At 34.6% G+C, this 24,388-nt stretch overlaps 1 protein-coding gene across 1 annotated transcript; it reads right to left on the reverse strand.

The window, feature by feature from the left end:
* Positions 1-590: 590 nt before the first annotated feature.
* On the reverse strand, positions 591-14,556 carry LOC125678812 (uncharacterized). The gene is made up of 17 exons (XM_056153998.1): positions 14,369-14,556; positions 13,327-13,631; positions 13,060-13,220; positions 11,642-11,876; positions 8,501-8,606; positions 7,786-7,882; positions 6,386-6,481; positions 6,246-6,296; positions 6,049-6,139; positions 4,577-4,639; positions 3,481-3,657; positions 2,604-2,742; positions 2,389-2,497; positions 2,171-2,243; positions 1,906-2,052; positions 1,267-1,409; positions 591-898 (listed from the first exon to the last, which is right to left on the reverse strand). The coding sequence occupies exons 1-17, from the start codon at positions 14,403-14,405 to the stop codon at positions 667-669; spliced, it is 2,262 nt and encodes a 753-aa protein (XP_056009973.1). The 5' UTR covers positions 14,406-14,556; the 3' UTR covers positions 591-666.
* Between the last annotated feature and the right edge of the window lie 9,832 nt (positions 14,557-24,388).

Here is a 24,388-nt window from a genome sequence, read left to right on the forward strand (position 1 = left end):
GAATAAGTTTATATGGGAGGTTTCAGGCTATTACACGATTGACGTCCGATAACACATCATCTGTAACCTCGGTAGGATACTTCTCTCTGGTGCATTAACAAAAGCATACAAACCAAGATAACAATAGTTACAGGCTACTCATAACCCGTGTACACGACAACAACAAATGATACTTACCCGTGTACACGACAACAACAAATGATACTTACCCGTGTACACGACAACAACAAATGATACCCGTGTACACGACAACAACAAATGATACTTACCCGTGTACACGACAACAAATTATATCTACCCGTGTACACGACAACAAATGATACTTACCCGTGTACACGACAACAACAAATAATATCTACCCGTGTACACGACAACAACAAATTATTTCTACCCGTGTACACGACAACAACAAATGATACTTACCCGTGTACACGACAACAACACATAATATCTACCTGTGTACACGACAGCAACAAATGATATTTTTCGGGAGTTTGTACAGCAAAACATAAAATTCATTGGCTTTCAACTTCTTGTTCATGGACTGGATATGCTACGACTGCAAATAAAGATCTGAAAACACGAATAACTTTCGTTCAGTTCTGCAATCTTTATTCATCATATATTTCAAAGTACATGTATGTTAGTATATGTCGCATACAGTCGCTAACAAGTTTTATTGATAATGGATAACAATAGAGAAGAAGTGACTTTGAAATTACAAGTAACAGTCTGAGAAATTCCGTCCAGGAGGTAGGAAATGACGACAGATTCACCCTGAACGCCCTCCACAGTTAACACAACGTCTGTATCCTGAATTGGAGTAATGGCACTAATTCGCTGCTGAGAAACTGGTATCCATTTTGATGTCTCTCCAAGCAAGAACAATGAATGGATGCTATCAAAAGTCAAAACTCTTTTCAAGTGGAGCTCACTGGTACATACAGATAGTAATGTTGTGTGTTTATAAAATAATTTAATGCCATGTTTTTTTTCTATTAAGTTTCTGTCTAATTTTCCTTACAAAAGATTTCAGATATTTTCATCAGTTTTTGCACCAAATGAAAATTTTTGTTAGTAGATAATTAATACTTGTCTGGTTTCTCATTCTAAAAAAGGATTTCTGGTTTCTTTTATGAATATGCTTGTCTGGTTCTCATTATAAATATACTTACTTTGTTCCTCTTTATAAATTTTTGATACGTTTGTCTGGTTCCTCTTCATAAAAATGACATATACATACACACTACATGAAGTGTATCTTACCCAAATGATATCCTTGGAATGAAGTGAAATAAGCAGAAGTCTGCCCTGGTGCAATTTTCCATCGCCAAAGTTGGTGTAAATGACTTGATTATCTGTGGGGAGCGGTATTCATACACCATATACTCGTCATGGGGGTTATTCATCTAGAAATTACAAACATAATTCTGCATAATTTGTGACATGGACATCATTAGCATTCTTCTGTAGAAAATATGATGCTAGTAATCGTGAGCAAGCCAAGAATATCAGGGTATCCTAGATATATTCAAAAACTACAAAACAAGTTATGCAACAGAAGATACAAATACAGTAAAGCATGCTTGTAGCGAAGTGCTGGGGATGAACAATTTTGATTCGTTATAAACGTAATTTGCTATATCCAATGAATTATTGATATGTTTCAAAATCACAGGGAGTGGAATGGAAATCATTTCCTTGTAAGCGTGACTTCATTATAAGCGTGTTTGATATAACCATGCTTTACTGTATGTTTGATCGCTTCAAAACCATTTAACAGTCTACACGACGGGAAGATTCTGATTACATATATTCCATCAACATTTCACTGTTCAAATGTTTAAAATATCTCTATAAAGGAATCGATCTGGGGAGACTATAGTATATAGTGTTTAACCATACCACGAAATCTAGATCTGTTTTCATCACTTTGAAGTGCGGAATTGTATCAACCCCAAGAACTGTTCCAAAATATTTCAATTGGTTCTCTACCGTCATTTCTGAGTACGTACTCCAGACTTCCATGTTGTTTGTCACTTTGGTAGCAGTCTAAAGAAACCAAATCAAATATAACACATTTTCAAACTGTTTTCATCGTATTTCTTTGTTTAAATATTTCTTACATTCTATAAGATACAAGGGTAAACAAATATCTGAATAATATTACCAGAATCATCTGACGATCTATTGCAGTCGCTGGTTTTGATGGTTTCAAAATCCTTCCATCTGTGTTGCAACATCTTGATGAACAGAACATATTGTAAAACACAAATTATTGATACCTAAGAATGAGGGATACCGATAGTATAAAGATATTTAATGAAGAAAAGGATATTTAACTGATAATAACAGCATTTGAACTAGTGGTATGTAAAACTTATTTACCTCATGAGAAGCGAAACATTGGTACCGCCTACCATGTCACCAGGTCCAACTGGTCCTGTGCTCAAGGTTGATACCACAGCATTTAGACCAGGATATGGCTCAGAGCTTTCTGTGGGAAACGAATAGTGGTGAATAACCGTAAATTATGTGGTGGAAATATTAGTACTACAAATCAAGTATGTGGTTGTCATTCAGTAGCACATGTAATCACTGACTATAACTGTTTCCGGGCTGGGTCGTTGTAGTCCAGAATGTATCCTTATAAGGACGAATTCCAATCGCATCAGCAAACATTGAGGAGACGCCGATCCGCCACTGGTCGCGTCCTGGGTGGTAATCACCACTCACTCTGGCCTAAAAATTCAAACCGGTTTGCAAACACAAAGTTGAGAATAACTACAAGTTCCAAAAACACAATTGTAATTTTCTTCAGTTTATATTATGATACAGTAAACAACAATGTCTTCATCCAGAGAGACGGAACGACAAGCGGGCGAACGAATTGGTAATATAATAAACTAGTAATGATTTCGTATAACGAGAAACCAGTGAGATGACCGATCACGTATTTCGAGTATTTTGTATGTCAGTTCTTCCATGTTGCGTACTCGACTGAAGGCACAGAAGTAATATTGGCAGAGCTTGTGTGCTGATATACGGTAACCAAGGGCTGATTGAAGATTCTAATTTTCAAAAGATATTGATACCTTGATTTTTTATATTCTACCATGGTCCGCCCCTGGTATTAAATTTCTAATGAATTTGATTGTCTACAAATTCATTGTTACTATATGTTTTGTACCTTCATGTCATATGCAATATCAGTATGTTTCTTAAAGAAATTAACTCTGTACACATCAAAACATCTCCGTAGTAGAAAAGAAGCTAGCATTACCTATGTAGTGGATGTTGTTGGAAAACAATTCCCGAGGTATCCTATATCTTGCATGTATCAACCATAATATATGTACAAAACCGAGAAATTTTTGTAGCAGTGGAAAAAAGTAGGTAGCTGATTCGGTTGTCACGACATTGTCAACAATCATCTTTCAGATAAGTTTGATCAGTAGCTATACATTTTGGTTTACTCACCTGAGTAACTACATTCAGTTCTAACGCCATCATGGCATGTCTAGGATTTGACATGCAGTACTGTATCGGTATTTGCAGTAATTTTGCTGCATCAGCCATTTGTTGAAGCCACAATTTCCCTAAACTTATTCCGTTCAAGAAGGATGGGAGTCCTGCAAACTCTACGTTCAGCCAGTCCTACGAAGAAAGTTTGAAATATATATTTGAGACCGTAGCTAACATGGGCATTACTTAGATTTACAAGGAAAAGATTTGAAGATTCCCTATATCTCGATCGGGTAAACGGAGTAATCCGTTGTCAAAGTCAGTGTGTAGAGAACGACCTTAATTTATATAATGTGTACATAAAACTGAAATATACCGAATTCTTTGAAACATCTACATTAAAAAACTTACAGGTATATATTCATACTAGTTTTGATTTATTGTTGATAAATGCATTCATATTATTATACATGGGTTTAGGATAAGTTGACATTGAGACTGAGATCGAAACATTGATCTTACACTTATTGCTCCGTTTATAGGGCTCACGGCGGGTGTGACCGGTCGACACGGGATGCTTACACGATCATCCAAGGCGCCTGATCCCACCTCTGGTATATCCAGGGTTCCGTGTTTGCTCAACTCTTAATTTTGTATTCCTTATAGGAGTTATGAGATTGATCACTGTTCGTTATCTTCACCTTTTCATGTATCACGAACTTAATGACAGGGAACGAAATTTCACATCCTTATAATTACTTGCAATGATGACCCTTAAACCTGCATTTTTCTTACAAAGATTTATGAAGGATGTAGGAAGGTTTTTTTTTTAAATTATTCTTTCTAACCGATAACCAAGTTCCTTACAAACGAATTTGATTGCAATTACAAATTGAAACAAGAAACACTAAAGTCATTAAGCAACAAATTGACGTAATAATATTGTAATTTCGTATTAAATATTTGGAGGTGAACCGAGACTCTGGTGTTCGTAAATTAATCGATAACTCCATATTTTCAATAGGTATTGATTCGTATTTTTCACCAGTTCAGTAATAAACGGACATTTTAATCATTTTAGATCTCTTCTTTTTGTACTCTGGTACTTTACCTGTTCGTAAAGAACTAAATCCCAATCTTCTTTTGCATGTCCTAACAAGTAATTCCAGAAATTCTGTTAAATAAATAATAACTGTATTAATCGCTGATCCTCAAAAGATAACGATCAATTTCTATGTCATTAAAACATTTTTGTTACGCAGTCTTTTGTCTTTTTAGGCTTTTATATAGAAGAAAATCCACTTGTAATCAAAAGGTTACCTGTAGGTGTCCATTAAGTTGACAATTGCTGTCCATTAATTTTAAAAAGGAAAGATACTGTCCGTTCTTAAAAACAATGGACAGTAATTGTCAACTTATTGGACAGTGCCAGGTAAACCCAATAACTTATTATTAGACGTCTACAGGTAGGCTGAAAATAAGAGAAAGACAATACATTTGTCAAAGAGATACAAATTTAATTTTAAATTCCTCAAAAGTAAGAATCAACACAGATATCGGAAAAATCACTGAAACACTTAAAACAATATTTCCCCTCTGCTCCAACTTTAAGATTCGTAATTCTTTTTCATTCCATTGGCCATAATTTATCGCATAAAAACTTAATTTTGAAAGACATTCCCATGCTGTATTTGAATTTGCTGGATCCAGAGGCACATTCCGAAACTTCTTCTCGACGTTTTCATATGTTTTCTTTACTAGCATATCCTAATTCTGAATTATTATTTCCGCTTTCATGAATAATTTCATTTCATTTCACGAGATAGACATGTTAAGTTCTTTTGGCTGGCGTTAATTATTTCCTCATCCAATATATTTGAAAACACAATGCTTTTCAGATCAAAATTTGGCTCCACAAATTCCCCATCCTTCATATCCAGAATATAAAACTCATTAAGATAATATTCGCAGTACTTTCATTAAAATCCTTGAATTTTCATTGTGCAATGAAAATGTTTTCCCCATCAGAGGACGACGTGTTGATATGGCTTAGTACTACAGAGAGAATGAATATAGAACCCACAGTACAAGATACCCCTGATTACTTACCTGACACTGTCCTGTTAGTAAACAAAAGAAAAATACTTCTACGCAAGACTGGTTATATTGTCATACTATTAAAAAAGTAGCTTTATTCATAATTATTATTGTCAATGGGTTTACCTGAGCCTGTCCATTCTCAGAACAAAACATGTAATGTTTTAAGTAGGATATAAGCCTCAAACTGTCCATTCTGTGAGAGAGAACTGATTCTCTCAAAGAATGGACAGTTTTTGGCTTACATCCTTTACGTATATCATAAAAGTTAGCAATTAAAACTCGAATAAGATACTGTAACATTAGCAGAAATATCAGAAAATGCCTGATTTCTCTTTCATCCTTACTACTTGTTTCATGGTGTTAGTAATTGTGTTAGTCCTGAATTAAGAATGATATTTAATTTATCTACATTAATACCAGCGGTAAATATACTTTTTGGAATGTTACGAAATATGAATACATATATTTGTATATATGTCTCACCTGAGTTAAAGGAGCTGAAACATTTGCATCTCTGTCAATCTCAAACAAGTACCTCCCTCTGTTTTGGACTGCATACACTGTATCTTTGGCCCTGTGTGTAACAAAAGAGTGACATTTTCAGGGCTTTAAAGATAAGATTCTAAGAATATCCCAGTCTTAATACATGTGTAAAATTGAATTGTGTTCAACATTCTTACCAGAATCGGTTATGTAAAGCAACAGGTAAACCAAGTTGATGAATAAGAGCACTGTAAAAATATAGAGGATAACTTATTACACGTATGAGAGAGAGAGAGAGAGAGAGAGAGAGAGAGAGAGACTAACACTAATAACTCACTTGAGGCCGTGAGGGAATACATCAGGCCGAGAATCCCAATCTTTGACCCCATTTCCTTCCCCTTTATAGTACCACCAGGAATCGAACTGGAAGTATCTGAAACAAAATAATTTCAGAACTTTTAATAAATTTGAAAACGCAAAACTTTTTTCAAATCAACAACATCAAAACGTACGACTTTTCAACATTTTACAGACTATTTCTCACTATAAATTATCGACTAGGCTTTTTGACATCATAGACAGTTGCTTCCTCAACAAAAATGGAAAACGCAAATATTCATATATATTGATCAGTCATCCAAAAAATTACTTTGTTAAACTCCACTCTGATTCCACGCACAAGTACTCTGAAGTTTAAATAAAAAATATATCTCCGTGGTCTTTGGTAATCAGTATTTCCAACAGTCTGTTAGAATTTACCATGGGCACGAATTGTGCTCCTTTGTTAGCTGACCTGTTTTTATATTCTTATGAAGCAGAATTTATTCATATCTTCAACGTGAGAAGATAAACTCTCTTGCTGTGCCCTTCAATTTTACATTTAGATATATCGACGACGTATCATCTATTAACAATATTAATTTTCATTCATATCTCGATTCGATATATCCCTGTGAACTCGAAATAATGGACACCACAGAGTCGTCCACTTCTGCTTCATACTTAGATATTTTGTTGGAAATAGATATTAACGGCAAACTAACAATTCAATTTTAAGACAAACAGGATGATTTCAGCTTCTCCATCGTCAACTTCCCATATTTGTGTATCAATGTTCCATTATCACCTGCATATGGTGTTTATGTCTCTCAACTGATTCGATACGCAAGAACTTGTTCTGTGTATGATCAGTTTTTAAATCGAGGCAGGCTACTGACAAGCATGTTGATGGTGCAGGAGTTTTAAACAGTCTTGTTTACAGTCAGCATTTCGCAAATTCTATGGTCGTTATAACAATCTAGTTTGTCAATACAACCGTCATTGGGTCAAATGCTGTCTAACGTGTTTCATACCGATTGTTGGGTCATTTTTGGCACACTGATTTTGACTACGGATAACTCCATTTACCTGATCAAGATATAGGGCTCACGGCCGGTGTGGCCGGTTGACAGGGGATGCTTACTCCTCCTAGGCACCTGATCCCACCTCTGGTATATCCAGGGATCCGTGTTAGCCCAACTCTTTATTTTGTATTGCTTATAGGAGATATGAGATTGATCACTGTTTGTTATCTTCACCTTTTATCAAATCGTGTTTGATTCTTTATATTGAAAGCCACTCAATCTGAGTAGTTTCTACATAACATGCATTCCTGCAAATTATTTCAAATCAAAGAAAACACTACATGTATCAACTAAATTTTTTACTCTTGACGCGTCAAACTAAAGGATGACCAACCTGTAAGGAATGTTTTGGCTGTCTGCGTATTTCTTGACATCCAGCATAGTATCCTCATATGTCTTGTTTTGTTCAGTCAAGTAATAGTAATAGGCACCTGTAGATGGATACAGTTGTCAAAAACAGGATGTGAAATTATGACGATTATTCTACTAAAATTTGCAATTAGAATTTGCAATGTGATATCAATTTTATCTCTAAAAACAACGTCTCCCATATTACACTAATGATTTTATTGTGCGACATAAACACATTAACAAAATCATTATATCTACAACCAAAAAAAAGGATAACACATTTAAAACAATGTTCCTAAATTTGTTGAGGAAGTTCAAGAATATATATATATATATATATATATATATATATATATATATATATATATATGCAAGGTGAAGATAACGAACAGTGATCAATCTCATAACTCCTACAAGCAATACAAAATAGATAGTTGGGCAAACACGGACCCCTGGACACACCAGAGGTGGGATCAGGTGCCTAGGAGGAGTAAGCATCCCCTGTTCACCGGTCACACCCGCCGTGAGCCCCATATCCTGATCAGGTAAACGGAGATATCCGCAGTCAAAATCAGTGTGCCAAGAACGGCTTAACAATCGGTATGAAACATGTCAGACAGCATTTGACCCATATATATATATATATATATATATATATACATATATATATATATGTTGAAACTTTTTTTCACAAATACCATTGTCTGTCCAGTATCCAAGGTGACTAATGGTGAGATCTGTCCTCACAAACTCGTCCGTTCGGCCATACCACTTCTTCATCAGTCGCCCCCAACCTTCAAAAGCCTATCAAGATACCGATATATACTTAAATTATCATGAAACAAAACATTGATGTTTACAACAATTGTCGCCCGGAGAAATTAAAGTGTCAACTACCCGGTATTTGTTAGTAGGAATATGCTGGAAGATATCTTTTAAATTTTACGACTAAAGCACAAATGCTAAAAAAAAAAAAAAAGAAAAGAAAGAAAAACAATGATTACTTAGGTCTGTGTCAGGCTACGTTAGACAGCACAAGGATGGTTTAAACAGGTCTTGTCGGTGCTCACATGCATCTGTGCTTTCAATATTTATACGTTACGTATTTCATCAACAGTAATAAAATGTTGTAATGAATGATACGCAAGACCTTGTTATGCGCATGGTCAGTTTCTAAATCGAGGCAGGCTACTGACAAACAAGTTGATGGTGCAGGGGTTTTAACAGTCTCGTTTAAAGTCAGCATTTCGCAAATTTTATGGTCGTTATAACGATCTAGTTTGCCAATACAACCTCTCATTGGGTCAACTGCTGTCTGACGTGTTTCATACCGATTGTTAGGCCATTCTTGGCACACTGATTTTGACTACGGATAACTCCGTTTACCTAATCAAGATATAGGGCTCACGGCGGGCGTGACCGGTCGACAATGGATGCTTACTCCTCCTGGGCACCTGATCCCACCTCTGGTGTGTCCAGGGGTACGTGTTTGCCAAACTCTATTTTGTATTGCTTGTGGGAGTTGTGGGATTGATCACTGTTCGTTGTCTTCACCTTTCACAAATGAATTCGCACAACACGAGTATGTCTCCAATACTGATATGACTAACATGATCTTAATATTCTGGAGAATCCACACAATTTAAGAAAGTTTGCATTTTGATGTGATTCAATGTGGCCCTGCTATTGTTGAAAAAAGTTGTCTTAAGGAAAGTCCGTGCTTTTACGTATCCGGTTTTAAATTTTAAACACCGACTAGAAAGTTCCAGTTATAACTTCTTTGTCTGATGTTTGTAGTTTACGAGAACTGTACGAGTCAAATTTAGCATTCAAATGTGAATCTTAGATATATTTACCATAAATTATTATAGTATCAAGTCCTCACTAGCTCCAATGGTACAAAGCAATGTAATATCTACATTGATCTCTAAAAGGCTCATAGGTTGCAATCTAAGCCTGAACAAGTTAAAAATCATACATAGGCGTGACCCTCACAGTGGAATTCAAACTGTTTTTAGTGAGTTTGTGTTTGGTTCAAAGAAACCCAGAATTATAAATCCTCAGAAAATCATCAGCAAAGTTGTTGAATATTTGAACTCTTCTTCGCAAGTACTTTCAAGAAACAAAATTATTTGTACATGAGCTGTAGTTGCTAGAATCTACACATATGTTACATTATATTTATTTTTTCTATAAGTATGAGATAGCATGTAGGTATTTTTAAGTATGATATGATTGATAGCCAAACAAAAAAAGAATAACACACACACCAAAAAAAAATGTGAGAAAAAGGAAGGGGAGGGGGTGCGCCCCCCCCCCATCTCCCTCCTTGTGTTCTAATTGTCTGGTAGGACAAAATTTTCAGTATGTTTTACATATATATATATTGTCATATTCTGTTAATCTTGATTTTAAGATTGTATTTGCTGTTACAATTTACTATTTTCAAAGTGTGCAAAGAATAATTGTAAAACTTAAATTCACAAATGGGGGTTTGCGTATTCAAGAGACCATTTTGCAAAATATCTCTGGTCAACTATGGTAAAATATGTTTTTTTGTTAACCTTAGATATAATTCTAAATATTTTTAAAGAAAAACTGGCATGTAAACAATTTAGATTTTGAGAATTTTTCAAAATTGCGATATTCTGTGATTTTTTTCTGAAGGATGTGAGCAGATTAAACAGCAATTGTGTATGTTTTCAATTGAATATCTTTAAAAATTCTCTCAATAAATGAATAGCTATTGGTTTTTATATATTATAGCTTAATATGATGTGCTTTGGTGCATATTTTTAATAAAACATGAGATCATGCATTCTTGTGTTAAAATTTGGCTTTTGCATTTGGGGGTATATATGCTCTGTAGCACATAGTATAAAAATAAACCTGCAAAGGTATGTCTAATATGGGTTTTTTAGTTAGTTTATGAGTTGTTAAAGTTATTTAAATGGAAAAAAAATTTGATTGACAGAAATTTCTAATAGGATTTACCTACCTTAATTGATTTTCTGTATGTCCCCATATAAAAAATCTCCTATCGTGGCCTCACCCTGCCCCTGATTTGAACAAAATTGAATTTGAACTAGATGCTTACATATGATGACTAATCCTGGCCCTACTGTTGTCGACATGAAGAATTTTAAAGATATTTTCCTATATGTTTCATGTAAAACCTAGTCCCTGCCGTGGCTCCAACCTGCCCCGGGTCCACAACTCAAAGAAACTTGAATCTGTACTACCCGAGGATGTTTGCATATTAATATGACTAATCACGAACCTGCTTTTCTTGAGGAAAGCTTTCTATGCATACCCATTTAAAACTTTGATCCCCTATTGTAGATCAATCTCACTTCCGGGGGCTGAAATTTGAGGAAACTTTAATCTGCACTACCTAGGGATGCTTGCATATTAATGACTTATCAGACATTTTTCCTATATATCTCCATGTAAAATTTGATCTCTCTGTCGGTCTATCTATGGAAACAATTCACCGATGAATCCACCGATACCCTTCAATTTTTGTTTGTCTACATCTGTTTTTATCCATAGACTATTCCAAAATTCATTCACCTCTAACATTACAAATTTACACATGAACACACAGGGCCAAAAAGAACCCCTTTGGGGAAAATTTAAAAAAAAAATGAATTCAGAATACTCGTATTGGAGTTTACAGTCTTCTGAAAAGCATTTTGAAACAAAAGATAACCGGCATTCAGTAGACCTACACAGCTAGCCTGCTGTCTAATCCTATTTCATTTTTAAAATACATGGGGAAGGGGGGGGGGGGGTAAGAAAACGTTACGACATTGCTAGTTTATAACATTAATGTATACCTTGTTAATTCCTTTCGCGTAATATAGGATGGTGTCGCACTGGTAACCAGGAGGTACCAGTTTTACTCCTCCCATAACGCCCCATCCCACGCTTTTATCAAAGTCTGGATGCGTAACGGACGACGCCATGAACTGAGAGAACGGGGCAATAATCACTGTATTGCCATCTCTGTCAAAAATGGCCAGTGGCCCTCCTGATATTCCGTAGGCCATAGAAACACTAGTTGTATTCCACCTGAAAAGGTATAGCATAGTCTGTTAAATTTAGAGTAGGTAAGATTACTCCTTAACATAAATACTACTGAAGATAGCTTTCAAACATAAATTGGGGAAATGCATGCACATGTATACGTTATGGTTTAGTAAATGAAATTCCCTCGTACATGTATTGTATTCCAAGTTAGATGTTGAAACCGCTAAAACGGTCAGGTCTACAGAAGTAAGATAGAAAACTAACTTACACCCCTATGATAAATAAGATAGAAAGCTAAATTACACCCCTATAATAAATAAGATGGAAAGCTAACTTACACGCCTATGATAAACAAGATAGAAAGCTAACTTACACGCCTATAATAAATAAGATAGAAAGCTAACTTACACGCCTATGATAAATAAAATAGAAAGCTAACTTACACGCCTATAATAAATAATATAGAAAGCTAACTTACATGCCTATAATAAATAAGATAGAAAGCTAACTTACATGCCTATAATAAATAAGATAGAAAGCTAACTTACACGCCTATAATAAATAATATAGAAAGCTAACTTACACGCCTATAATAAATAAAATAGAAAGCTAACTTACAAGCCTATAATAAATAATATAGAAAGCTAACTTACACGCCTATAATAAATAATATAGAAAGCTAACTTACATGCCTACAATAAATAAGATAGAAAGCTAACTTACACGGTCAGGTCTACAGAAGTAAGATAGAAAACTAACTTACATGCCTATGATGAATAAGATAGAAAGCTAACTTACATGCCTATGATAAATAAGATAGAAAGCTAACTTACACGCCTATAATGAATAAGATAGAAAGCTAACTTATGCGCCTATGATAAGTAAGATATAAAGCTATATATTATCACTTACACGCCCATGCTTTATAAGTAAGATAGAAAGCTAACTTAACACGCCCATGCTTTATAGAAGCAAGATACAAGATAGAAAGCTACATATTGTCACTTACAAGCCTATGATAAGTACGATAGAAAGCTACATATTGTTACACGCCTATGCATTAAAAGATAGAAAGTTACATATTGTCACTTACACGCCTATGCTTTATAAGATAGAAAGTTACATATTGTCACTTTCACGCCTATGCTTTATAAGATAGAAAGCTACATATTGTCACTTACACGCCTATGCTTTATAAGATAGAAAGCTACATATTGTCACTTACACGCCTATGCTTTTCCCAGTGTCCCCCACCATGATCCCTCCATAAGCAAGGTAATATAAGTTGACGTTTGCTTCCTGACTACCGACATTGAAGGCGGGAAATCTCCCGATCACGGAGTTTACATCGGGGCGATTGGTTCTCTGAGCACCGTTATGGTAAGTCTAAATACGTACATGCATACTATCAGTATTAATTCAAAATTAAATTTGAATTTCACTGATCAGCAAAAGTTGAAGGGTAAATATTACTGGAGATTCAGTACATTACCTGTGAAAACACGATGAAATCGTTCTCTAATTCAAATGGGTATGTTTTAATGGAGGCGGTGATGTTGCTACTTCCGACAGTGTAATAAAAATCTGTCGTCTGCCATTCCCCTATTTTGTCATAACCACTTGTCGCAGACGACTGTTTCAGAGAAAGGTTTCCATTGATGTGCATCAAACCGTCTGCCATAAAGTAAGTTGGTGCACTAGTTAACCATACTTTATTGTTAACCTTTATGCTGTAGGTACCATCCGTTACCACTGAGAGTTGGAGACCACGATTTTGCGACACCACGAAATCCGTTACTGTAGAACAGAAAACACATATAACGCTTTTTAAAGATTACGTTGTTGTGAAATAAGTACCAGCCTAGCCGAGAATTAGGCATTGATGAAAATAAGTTATTCGTCTTTACAAATTCAACATTCTTTATATCTTTACTACTATATACATGTATATACATGCCATCACTAATTCCTCCAGCACAACTTAAAACTTCTAGAGGCAACCATAAATCGACATCTTATATCTAAATCAACCAATCATGTTCGAGAAAAGCAGGCATGTCCGTATGATGGCTGTAACATCAAACTGACTGATAACTACGGAAATTTTAAGTTCCTCAGACAATTTCAAATCATTACATTTAAAGTATGAGCTCTGAAGAATTCTTTAACACCATATGATGAGAATACCGCATGGTGGGTAGACATTCTTATACATGTATTGAGCTATTGAGCGTCATTTACCTCTCGGCATTCATACTTACGCAATTTATAAAAAAAAAATCACTTGCTTTAATAGGTTTAAATCAAGAAATGAACTATCATAAAATATAAATGACAATTTTTTTTCGAACCATTGCTATGTATAGGTATTTTATTGGGAAGTACAAAGATTTATATTATTTTATAGATATCTGAGCACTCGTGAAAACATAAAAATTGAATATAACCAATTCATCAATAAATCACCATTTGATCCAATTCTTTTAAGGAATCTTACATGAAGTATAGCTATCATCACAGACTACACAACTTACCAGAAAAGACGACCATCAGAAGTCGGAACAACGCCATTCTGATATCCACTACGACCAGCAATGCGGTCAAACAAAGCTTTTATATTACACAACACTTCTTATCAATTCAAAGATAAATCTTTGTTTATAATAATGTGGCCTTTAGCAATACTTGAGATGTCAAATGACTATTTAATCAAGAAGTTTTCAGTTAGTACTAATGTTTCTATATCGTCAAACCAGGTCACCTGATAACAGATGGCAGTGTGCTGGCATATATCATTTAAAATTCCGTCTACAAAATCTATTAGTAATATAGTAGTATTCCATTTCGAGTTTTAAAAAATACTGAAGTAAGTACTGTAGTATGATTGATCGCATTTCAAACTTGCTCAAAGATTCTTTGTTTCCAGCTGAAATACTTATGCAGTATACCCATGGATATGGTTATCATTTCCCATTGAACTGCTGAGAAAGTCATTCTCTTCCAATCCATAAAAAAAGAGAAAGAAAACAACAATAAATAATTTATTCACGATTTAACAAATAAATCCTAATCAAAGTGTCGTATACTGAACATCACGAACTATGCACACATATCGTTTTTGTTTATATTGAACAAACCGTGTAACATCGTAATGAAACGCCAGGACGAAGTGATTACATGTGTATTTCAAGAATACGCATCGGACATTCAAATTTGACTCATTTCTACCAACTAAACAGAGAACTTCAGCCTGAATGCATATCTTGTGACTGTCCATTAACCATATATCACATTTTATTTTAGAATGCAGTGATTTTACGCCCATACGGAATAGACATTTTTGGTAATGTGCAATCAATATAAATTTTTACAAATATTGACAATGATTATATTATACAATATTTACAAGAATGCAATTTTTACAGAAAAATTTCAATGTTTTTATAATACAACTGTTCATTTACACGAAATAATCTGTATTTTTATCTGTTTGTGTATTTTTAACTTTTATGTCCGTCCCGTGTAAGAATCACAACCCCCTTGCACGCAAAAGACCGTTTCCCTGATTTTCGAAAAAGAATAGGCTCACCGAGGGACCGTCAGGGAAACTCAAACACTCACAGCCAAACATATTCAAATTAGTTAACAGCCGTAAAATGGCTGAAATATTGCCAAGAAGGCGTAAAATCGTAACCAATCAATCATTGACAAATATGTTGATGTTACAGGGGTTTTAAAAGTCTCATTTAAAGTCACCATTTCGTAAATTCCAGGGCCGTTATAACGATCTTATTTTCAAATACAACCTGTCGTTAGGTCTAATGCTGTTTCATGTGTTTCATACCGTTCTTTACATACTGATTTTGACTACTCATTACTCCGTTTACTTGATCAATGTAAAGGTTCCATGGTGGGTGTGACCAGTCAACAGAGGATGCTTACTCCTCCTAGGCGCTTGATCTCACCTTCGGTGTGTCCAGGAGTCCGTGTTTGCCATGCTCTTGCTTTTGTGTTCTTTGTAGGATTTTTGAGATAGATCACTCATAACTGTCTTCACTTTTTTATCAAGGAAGAAATCATGCCAGCAATCTTGATGCAGATTAACAGCATCAACATAGCCTTTGTATTCTATTGAAAATCTTGCGTGATTTCTTGAATGAGAAAATTCATGTACATAAATTTTCCCCTTGAAAAATCATAAACAATGATTTGTATTTATTACATAGTCATACTCTGAATTGATTGATTTCATATTGTTTAACGTCCCTCTCGAGAATTTTTTACTCACATGGAGACCAGGGTTAGAATAGGTCCTTAGTACCCCTTGCTTGTCGTAAAAGGCGACTAACTGGGACAGTCCTTCGGATGAGACCGACAAAAACCGAGGTCCCGTGTCACAGCAGGTGTGGCACGATAAAGATCCCTCCCTGCTCAAAGGCCGTAGGTGCCGAGCATAGACCTAAACTTTGCAGCCCTTCATTGGCAATGGTGACGTCTCCATATGAGTGAAAAATTCTCGAGTGGGACTACCAGTATAAACAAAACATACAACTAACCAACCCATATGGAGACGTCACCATTGCCGGCGAAGGGCTGCAAAATGTAGGCCTATGCTCGGCGCCTACGGCCTTTCAAGCTTTGAGCAGCGAGGGATCTTTATCGTGCCACATCCGCTGTGACGCGGGGTCTTATCCGAAGGAGTGCCCAATTTAGTCGCCTCTTAAAACAAGCAAGGGGTACTGAGGACCTATTCAAACCCGGATCCCCAAAGGACTACTTTAAAGCTAAATACAAGTAAGACCACGATTCTCAATATATTGATGCTGACAAGAGATTCATTAAACAATGATAAAGACTGTATTCCTTATGAGGGCACCCGGGTTGTCCTGATTAGGTTCTCAATTCCGGTGCCGCGTCATATCTAGACTATTTATTATTCTTTGCTAATTAAGCGCTCGGCATTAAGTGAAGGTCACGGTTCTTAGGGACGTGACCTTAAAACGGAGCTTCCTTGTAACACAGGCGTTGGCACGAAAAAGATTAGAACCTCCAGAACTACGGCTATAAGCGTCTTTTATTGGTTAAAATTGTTGACGATTCACCTAAAGCTATTGATCATGTCTCTAATTGAGTGAACAATTTGAAATGAGGCCTAAAAAACCAAAACTTTTAAGGTACTCGTATTCACTATCAATCATATTACACTATCATTAAAGTTCAACTGATCACGTGGCGATTCGGGTTAGATTAGATCCTTAGTACCCCTAGCTTGTCGTAAGAAGCAACTAAATGGGACGGTCTTTCGGGTGAGACCGCAAAAATCGAGGCCCCGTGTCACAGCAGGTATGGCACGATAAAGATCCGTCCCTGCTCAAAGGTCGTAAGCGCCGAGCATAGGCCCCTTCACCGACAAAGGTGACGTCTGCAAATGAGTGAAACATTCTCGAGTTGAACAATATACAAACAACCGTTTCTGTCTTTCGTTGGTTCTTATTTCTCTTTTTACTCATGCTAATGAATAGTGGCCGTGTGGGTCGAATCCATTCAATATTCATATATATATCATTGTATAATATTCTTCAACTATTATGCATATTTTATTTAACAATTTTTCAGGTGAAGGCTAGACAAGGCTATATCAGCTGATATTGACTGCAAAATCTATTTTCACCCGATAAAAAAGTGTTTCGTGGATTTTTTCATACTCACCCATGTCGTAATTATATTTCTGGGCCACGTTTTACTAAAGAACTTTTAAGACTTAGACCAAAATCTTCTCTTGCAATTATTGTATTCTTGACGTTGATTAAATTGTGATTTTAATGTGATTAAGAAGAGTTTTGTGATTTTATATAAGTATAATCTCACAAAATTAATTAAATTGACGAATTTCAAGAGCTATGTAACATATTTATTCATGTGTAAAATATTTTGTAAGTAAATATTCTACAAGATGAAATTTAGAAGAGTTGTTAAAATGATTGATATTAAGTATTGAAATTAGAGCATTAGGAAATACTGGTCGTGACATCACCGATTATCAGAAATGGAAAAACCAGAATTCCTAAATGTTTATCAACACACTCGTCATTTCAATGTAGTCCCAATCTGGATCTACACTAATAATTGATAAGCTGAACACAGGTACCACAAATATTGATCCCATCAAATGGATTATAATTTTCATTCATATGATGATTCGATATATACCAGTGAATACCAAATAAAAGACACCACAGTCTTCCACATCTACTTCATGCTTATTTATTTTACTGCACATAAATGTTAACGGCAAACTATCAACTTAACTTTAAGACAAACGGGATGACATCAGCTTTTCCAGCGTCAACTTCTCATATTTTTGTATCAATATTCAATTATCACCTACATATGGTGTTTACATCTCTCAGCTGATTTGATACGCAGGAGCTTGTTCTGTATATGGTCATTTTTTTCAAATCGAGGCAGCCTTCTGACAAAGAAGTCGATGTTATAGGGTTTTAACAGTCTCGTTTAAAAGTCAGCATTTCGTAAATTTTATGGTCGTTATAACGATTTAGTTTGCCAATACAACCTGTCATTAGGTCAAATCTTGTCTGACGTGTTTCACACTGATTGTTATGCGTTCTTTACATACTAATTTTTACTAAGGATTACCTGATCAACATATAGGGCTCACGGCGGGTGTGACCGGTCGACAGAGGATGCTTTCTCCTCCTAGGCATCTGATTCCACTATACGAGATAGATCACTGTTCATTATCTTCACCTTTGCTAGTTACCATGATTTACACGTAGTTAAAATGATTGACATATAGTTACATTTAGTTTACATGTACTTTCATTAACTGGCACATGAACACAATGATTTACGTTGAATTACAATTATCTAAATGTAGTAACATTGATTTACATGTAATTACAGTCATTTACAAGTAGTGTTACAATGATTTACATGTAGTGTTACAATGATTTACATGTAGTATTACAATGATTTACATGTTACAATGATTTACATGTAGTGTTACAATGATTTAATTGTAGTGTTACAATGATTTACATGTAGTGTTACAATGATTTACATGTAGTGTTACAATGATTTACATGTAGTATTACAATGATTTACATGTACTATTACAATGATTTACATGTAGTGTTACAATGATTTACATGCAGTGTTACAATGATTTACATGTAGTGTTACAATGATTTACATGTAGTGTTACAATGATTTACGTGTAGTGTTACAGTAGTGTTACAATGATTTACATGTAGTGTTACAGTAGTGTTACAATGATTTACATGTAATTACAATGATTTACATGTAGTGTTACAATGATTTACATGTAGTGTTACAATGATTTACATGTAGTGTTACAATGATTTACATGTAATGTTACACTGATTTACATGTAGTGTTACAATGATTTACATGTAGTGTTACAATGATTTACATGTAGTGTTACAATGATTTACATGTACTATTACAATGATTTACATGTAGTGTTACTATGATTTACATGTAGTGTTACAATGATTTACATGTTACAATGATTTAGATGTAGTGTTACAATGATTTACCTGTAGTGTTACAATGATTTACATGTTACAATGATTTAGATGTAGTGTTACAATGATTTACCTGTAGTGTTACAATGATTTACATGTACTATTACAATGATTTACATGTAGTGTTACAATGATTTACATGTAGTGTTACAATGATTTACATGTACTATTACAATGATTTACATGTAGTGTTACAGTGATTTACATGTAGTGTTACAATGATTTACATGTTACAATGATTTACATGTAGTGTTACAATGATTTACATGTACTATTACAATGATTTACATGTAGTGTTACTATGATTTACATGTAGTGTTACAATGATTTACATGTAGTATTACAATGATTTACATGTAGTGTTACAATGATTTACATGTAGTGTTACAATGATTTAATTGTAGTGTTACAATGATTTACATGTTACAATGATTTAGATGTAGTGTTACAATGATTTACATGTAGTGTTACAATGCTTTACATGTAGTGTTACAATGATTTAATTGTAGTGTTACAATGATTTATATGTAGTGTTACAATGATTTACATGTAGTGTTACAATGATTCACATGTAGTGTTACAATGATTTACATGTAGTGTTACAATGATTTACATGTAGTGTTACAATGATTTACATGTAGTATTACAATGATTTACATGTAGTGTTACAGTGATTTACATGTAGTGTTACAATGATTTACATGTAGTGTTATAATGATTCACATGTAGTGTTACAATGATTTACATGTAGTGTTACATTGATTTACATCTAGTTATAATAATCTTCATGGTGATTTACATGTAGTTATATAAGAATTATCAAATTTTCTTGGTGAATATGAGTTTATGAAGTGCAAAGGTTTACTGATGCGTTACCACTGAAAAACTTATTCATTTCTTGTGTACGTTTTTCCTTCGAGTTCCTAAAATAGTCACATGCAAAACATACTCTAAAGCATTAAATAGGTTAAGAGACATAACACCGCATCTACTTTGTCATAATGTTGAGTTGTTAGTTTTATGTTCAGTAAATAATTCAAATATGAAACAGATGTGGAAGACTCTGTGGTGTACTTTATTTTGAGTTCACTGGGATATACAGTATATCTAACTAAGATATAAATGAAAATTATTAATGTTGATAGATAAAATTTCGTTACAATGTTTCTTCGATTATACTCCGATATTTCCATGACAAAATCAAAGAAGTAGGTACAGTTTCTACAGTCATCTGGCCCAAAATATTGATGATTTCACTTGGAGCTCAAATCCTGGCATTCAATTAAGGAATAGTTTAGCAAACCCAAAATTCACTCAGTTTGATCAGCAAAATGATTTGTGTCATATGACGAGAGCTTGAAGTTGGCATAAAATTGCAAAAATGCCATTTTCAATGAAAATATCCACAAATTCAGGTGGTTTTCCTTTTAGAAAACATACAGCGCATGCGTCGAGCAAATTCATATTGAAGCATGTTTTTCATCTCAAAATAATACACAATATATATCATTTTCATTTTGCTCGACAAATGCGCACATCTTTTCCTGAGCAATAATTTGTATGACATTTGACAGTTTTCAGGCTTATTTTGAGAAAAAGGCGGGAAATGTCTTATTCATGATGTCATAATGCTATCCATTTAGGACTATCATTCTGATTTTGTTGACATAGTATACCTGGCATTTATTTTACTTTCTTAAAACGCTGATTAAGGTAATTCCAGACACATTTTATAGAGAGAAATTTTTTGGGCCTTTTTATGTATACAACCGTACCTTGTTCTTTGTTATGACAAACAGCATCTAGATAGCATGACAGTTTTAAATACAATGATAAAAAGCAGCATTCAGTGTGAGAATACTTGTCTGTTTTTCATATAATTTAGTTTATAGTTAAATCTAGATGCTGGCAGAATGGTTACAAACGTAACATGTATTGCGTTTTTCATTCACATGTTTGCAATATGTTTTCATTCACATGGGCACGAATTGTGCTTTTTTGTTAGCTGACCTGTTTCTATATTCATATGAAGCAGAATTTATTCAAAAACTTCTACGCGAGAAGAAAAAATCTCTTGCTGTGGCATTCAATTCGACATTTAGATACATGTATATCGACGACGTTTTGTCTATTAACAATAATAACTTTCATTCATTTGTCGATTCGATATATCCCTGTGAGCTCGAAATAAAAGACATCACAGAGTCGTCCACTTCTGCTTCATACTTAGATATTTTAATGAAAGTAGACATTAGTGACAAACTGACAACTCAACTGTATGACAAGAGGGATGATTTCAGCTTCTCCATCGTCAACTTCCCATATTTATGTAGCAATCTTCCATTATCACCTGCATATGGTGTTGATTCGATACGCTTGTTCTGCGTATGGTCAGGTTTTAAATCGAGGCAAGCTACTGACAAACCAGTGATTTTTTAAGGCCCATTTTGGGTCCGAATTTCGGCCTTTTCCCCTCCTAAAAATTGTAAATGTTTTCCCAATTTAGCTTGCGTTTTCCCCAATAATAAAATTATGAAAGAAATATGTATATGAAAAATATAAACATTCGATGTGAATTATATACATACGACTTAACAAAGAATTATGGGAATTATGATTTGGATAGAATAGTTGAAAATTTTAGAAGACTAAAGAAAATTAGACAAGTAAAATAAAAATGATATAATGTTTGATATGATTTTAAAACTTATTTACGATAAAATTGATTTTTCCCAATTTGACTGAAATGTCGACAATCTTTCCCAATTCGAAAGCCACAGGACCCTTGTAAAAAATGTAGAAAAATCACTGTCAAACAAGTTGCTGGTACAGGGGTTTCAACAGTCTCGATTGAAGTCAGCATTTCGCAAATTATGTGGTCGTTATAACGATCTAGTTCGTCAATACAACCTATCATTGGGTCAAATGCTGTCTGACGTGTTTCATACTGATTGTTAGGCCGTTCTTGGCACACTGATTTTGACTACGGATAACTCCGTTTACCTGATCAGGATATAGGGCTCACAGCGGGTGTGACCGGTCGACAGGGGATGCTTACTCCTCCTGTGTCCAGGTGTACGTGTTTGCCCAACTATCTATTTTGTGTTGCTTATAGGAGTTATGAGATTGATCACTGTTCGCCTTTCATGCATTCAATAAATAGTAAATGAAAAAGTTGAACCCTTCCCTCCCGTGGAATATTACACAAATACAATTATCACAATACTACATTCCTGTGCAAGCAGTGGACAAAGTCTATATCCCAGCTGTCCTGGGTTCCACTGCACCTGTCAATCATTCTAGAAGACAATTGCGGGAAGATTATCAATCAAACAGCAATATTGGTATGAAATAGAATACGTCAATAGAACAATATAATTTACTGGAATAAGTCAGAAAATAAATTCCTACATTTTCTGTTGCTGAAGTCTTTACACACCTGTGTAGTGCTTCGATTACAGCTGGTGACATGTTTATATGAAGTGAAAATTCTCAAGTAAAACGTGGTCTTTGCTGTCAAATAAAAGACACTAACTGTGGGTTTGTACGAAAATTGTAACAAAATTGGGTTGTTTTAAAGTATCATTACATTTGGAGAGAAATTATCTTGATTCTTTCAAAGAATCATGTAATACGCGATCATGGAGGTATTGGTGTATCCAAACGTAATTCTAATGGGTTTTCCCCCCTATCTTCATTTGATTGCATAAAATATCACCTTAATTTTGATTTTGCAATGCATGAATATTTCGAACAACACATAGAATTATACACATATATCATTTGTTATACCAAATGTTAGCTTGAGTGGTTAGAAGAAAATACCATAATTTTAATACATAAAAAATTTTCAAAGAAAATGTTGGAGCACACAATTACTTGCTTATATTCTTGCTTATGAAGTACAGAGGGATGTACAGTTCATATATCACGTTTAGTTTTTCTACCAACGTGCTTAGACTCTTGACGGAACTTGTAATTTGTATAGGTACCCCCCCCCCCCCCCCACCTACACTGAAGAAAATTTAATCTGTTTCATTTTGTTTTTGGATGTCAAGTATTCCTTGATTTTATAGTACGAACACCTCGTGAATTTCTGCCCTCCGCGTAAATTGTTTTCGCTTCTTCTTTCAACCAAGAAATTGAGATTCATGCAGGAACTATTCTAAACCACAACAAGAGTACCGCAGTACATAATTCGCCTGTGAAACTGCTTACATAGTGTGTTCTTCTTAAGCCATAATTTGCTTCAAGTAGTATCAGGCTGTGACATACTTTCTCTGTATGACCCTGCATGCTGTAAGATCATGAACTTTCAAGTGACCTCAATTGCCCTTAAAGGCCTATATAATCCCTTTTAAGGGTTGTATGTGTTTGACATCATTGTTCTCTAGTAGTTAATTAATCTTGTTTTGTTCCAACACTCTTTAGTCAATTATTAGAGGGGTCTGAAAAGTGGTCCCATCTTTGGGAGGCCCAGTTGGTACCAAGTTCAACAACCTCTCAATATGCAAAATGTCAAAGAAAATTAAAAATTGTTGAGAATCAAAATCCTTGCACTATGCACATCTTCAAGTTATTTACAAATACCATACCCGTGAGAGGAATTATAAGGACAAACTGTGTCCTTTTCTAAAATATATTTCCTCAAAATGGACTAAGTTCAATAACCTGTAATTTTCGTTAAAAATTGAAGAAAATCAAAATCCTTTCCACATGCACATATTTCATACCCATACAAATACTCTGTAAAATAAGAAGATCCTAACTTGAAAACTGTGGAAGGAAAAATAAAAGACAAATCATGTACTCTCTATGCAATACATAAAGAAATCATCAAAACTGACTAAGTTCAATAACCTGTAGTTTTCTCAAAAACTGAAGAAAATCAAAATTCTTTCCACATGCACACCTTCAATACCCATATAAACACTCTGTAAAATAAGAAGGTTCTCACTCGAAAACTGTGGGAGGAGTTCACCGAAC

This window comes from Ostrea edulis, chromosome 2 (genome assembly GCF_947568905.1).
Source record: "Ostrea edulis chromosome 2, xbOstEdul1.1, whole genome shotgun sequence".
NCBI lineage: Eukaryota > Metazoa > Mollusca > Bivalvia > Ostreida > Ostreidae > Ostrea > Ostrea edulis.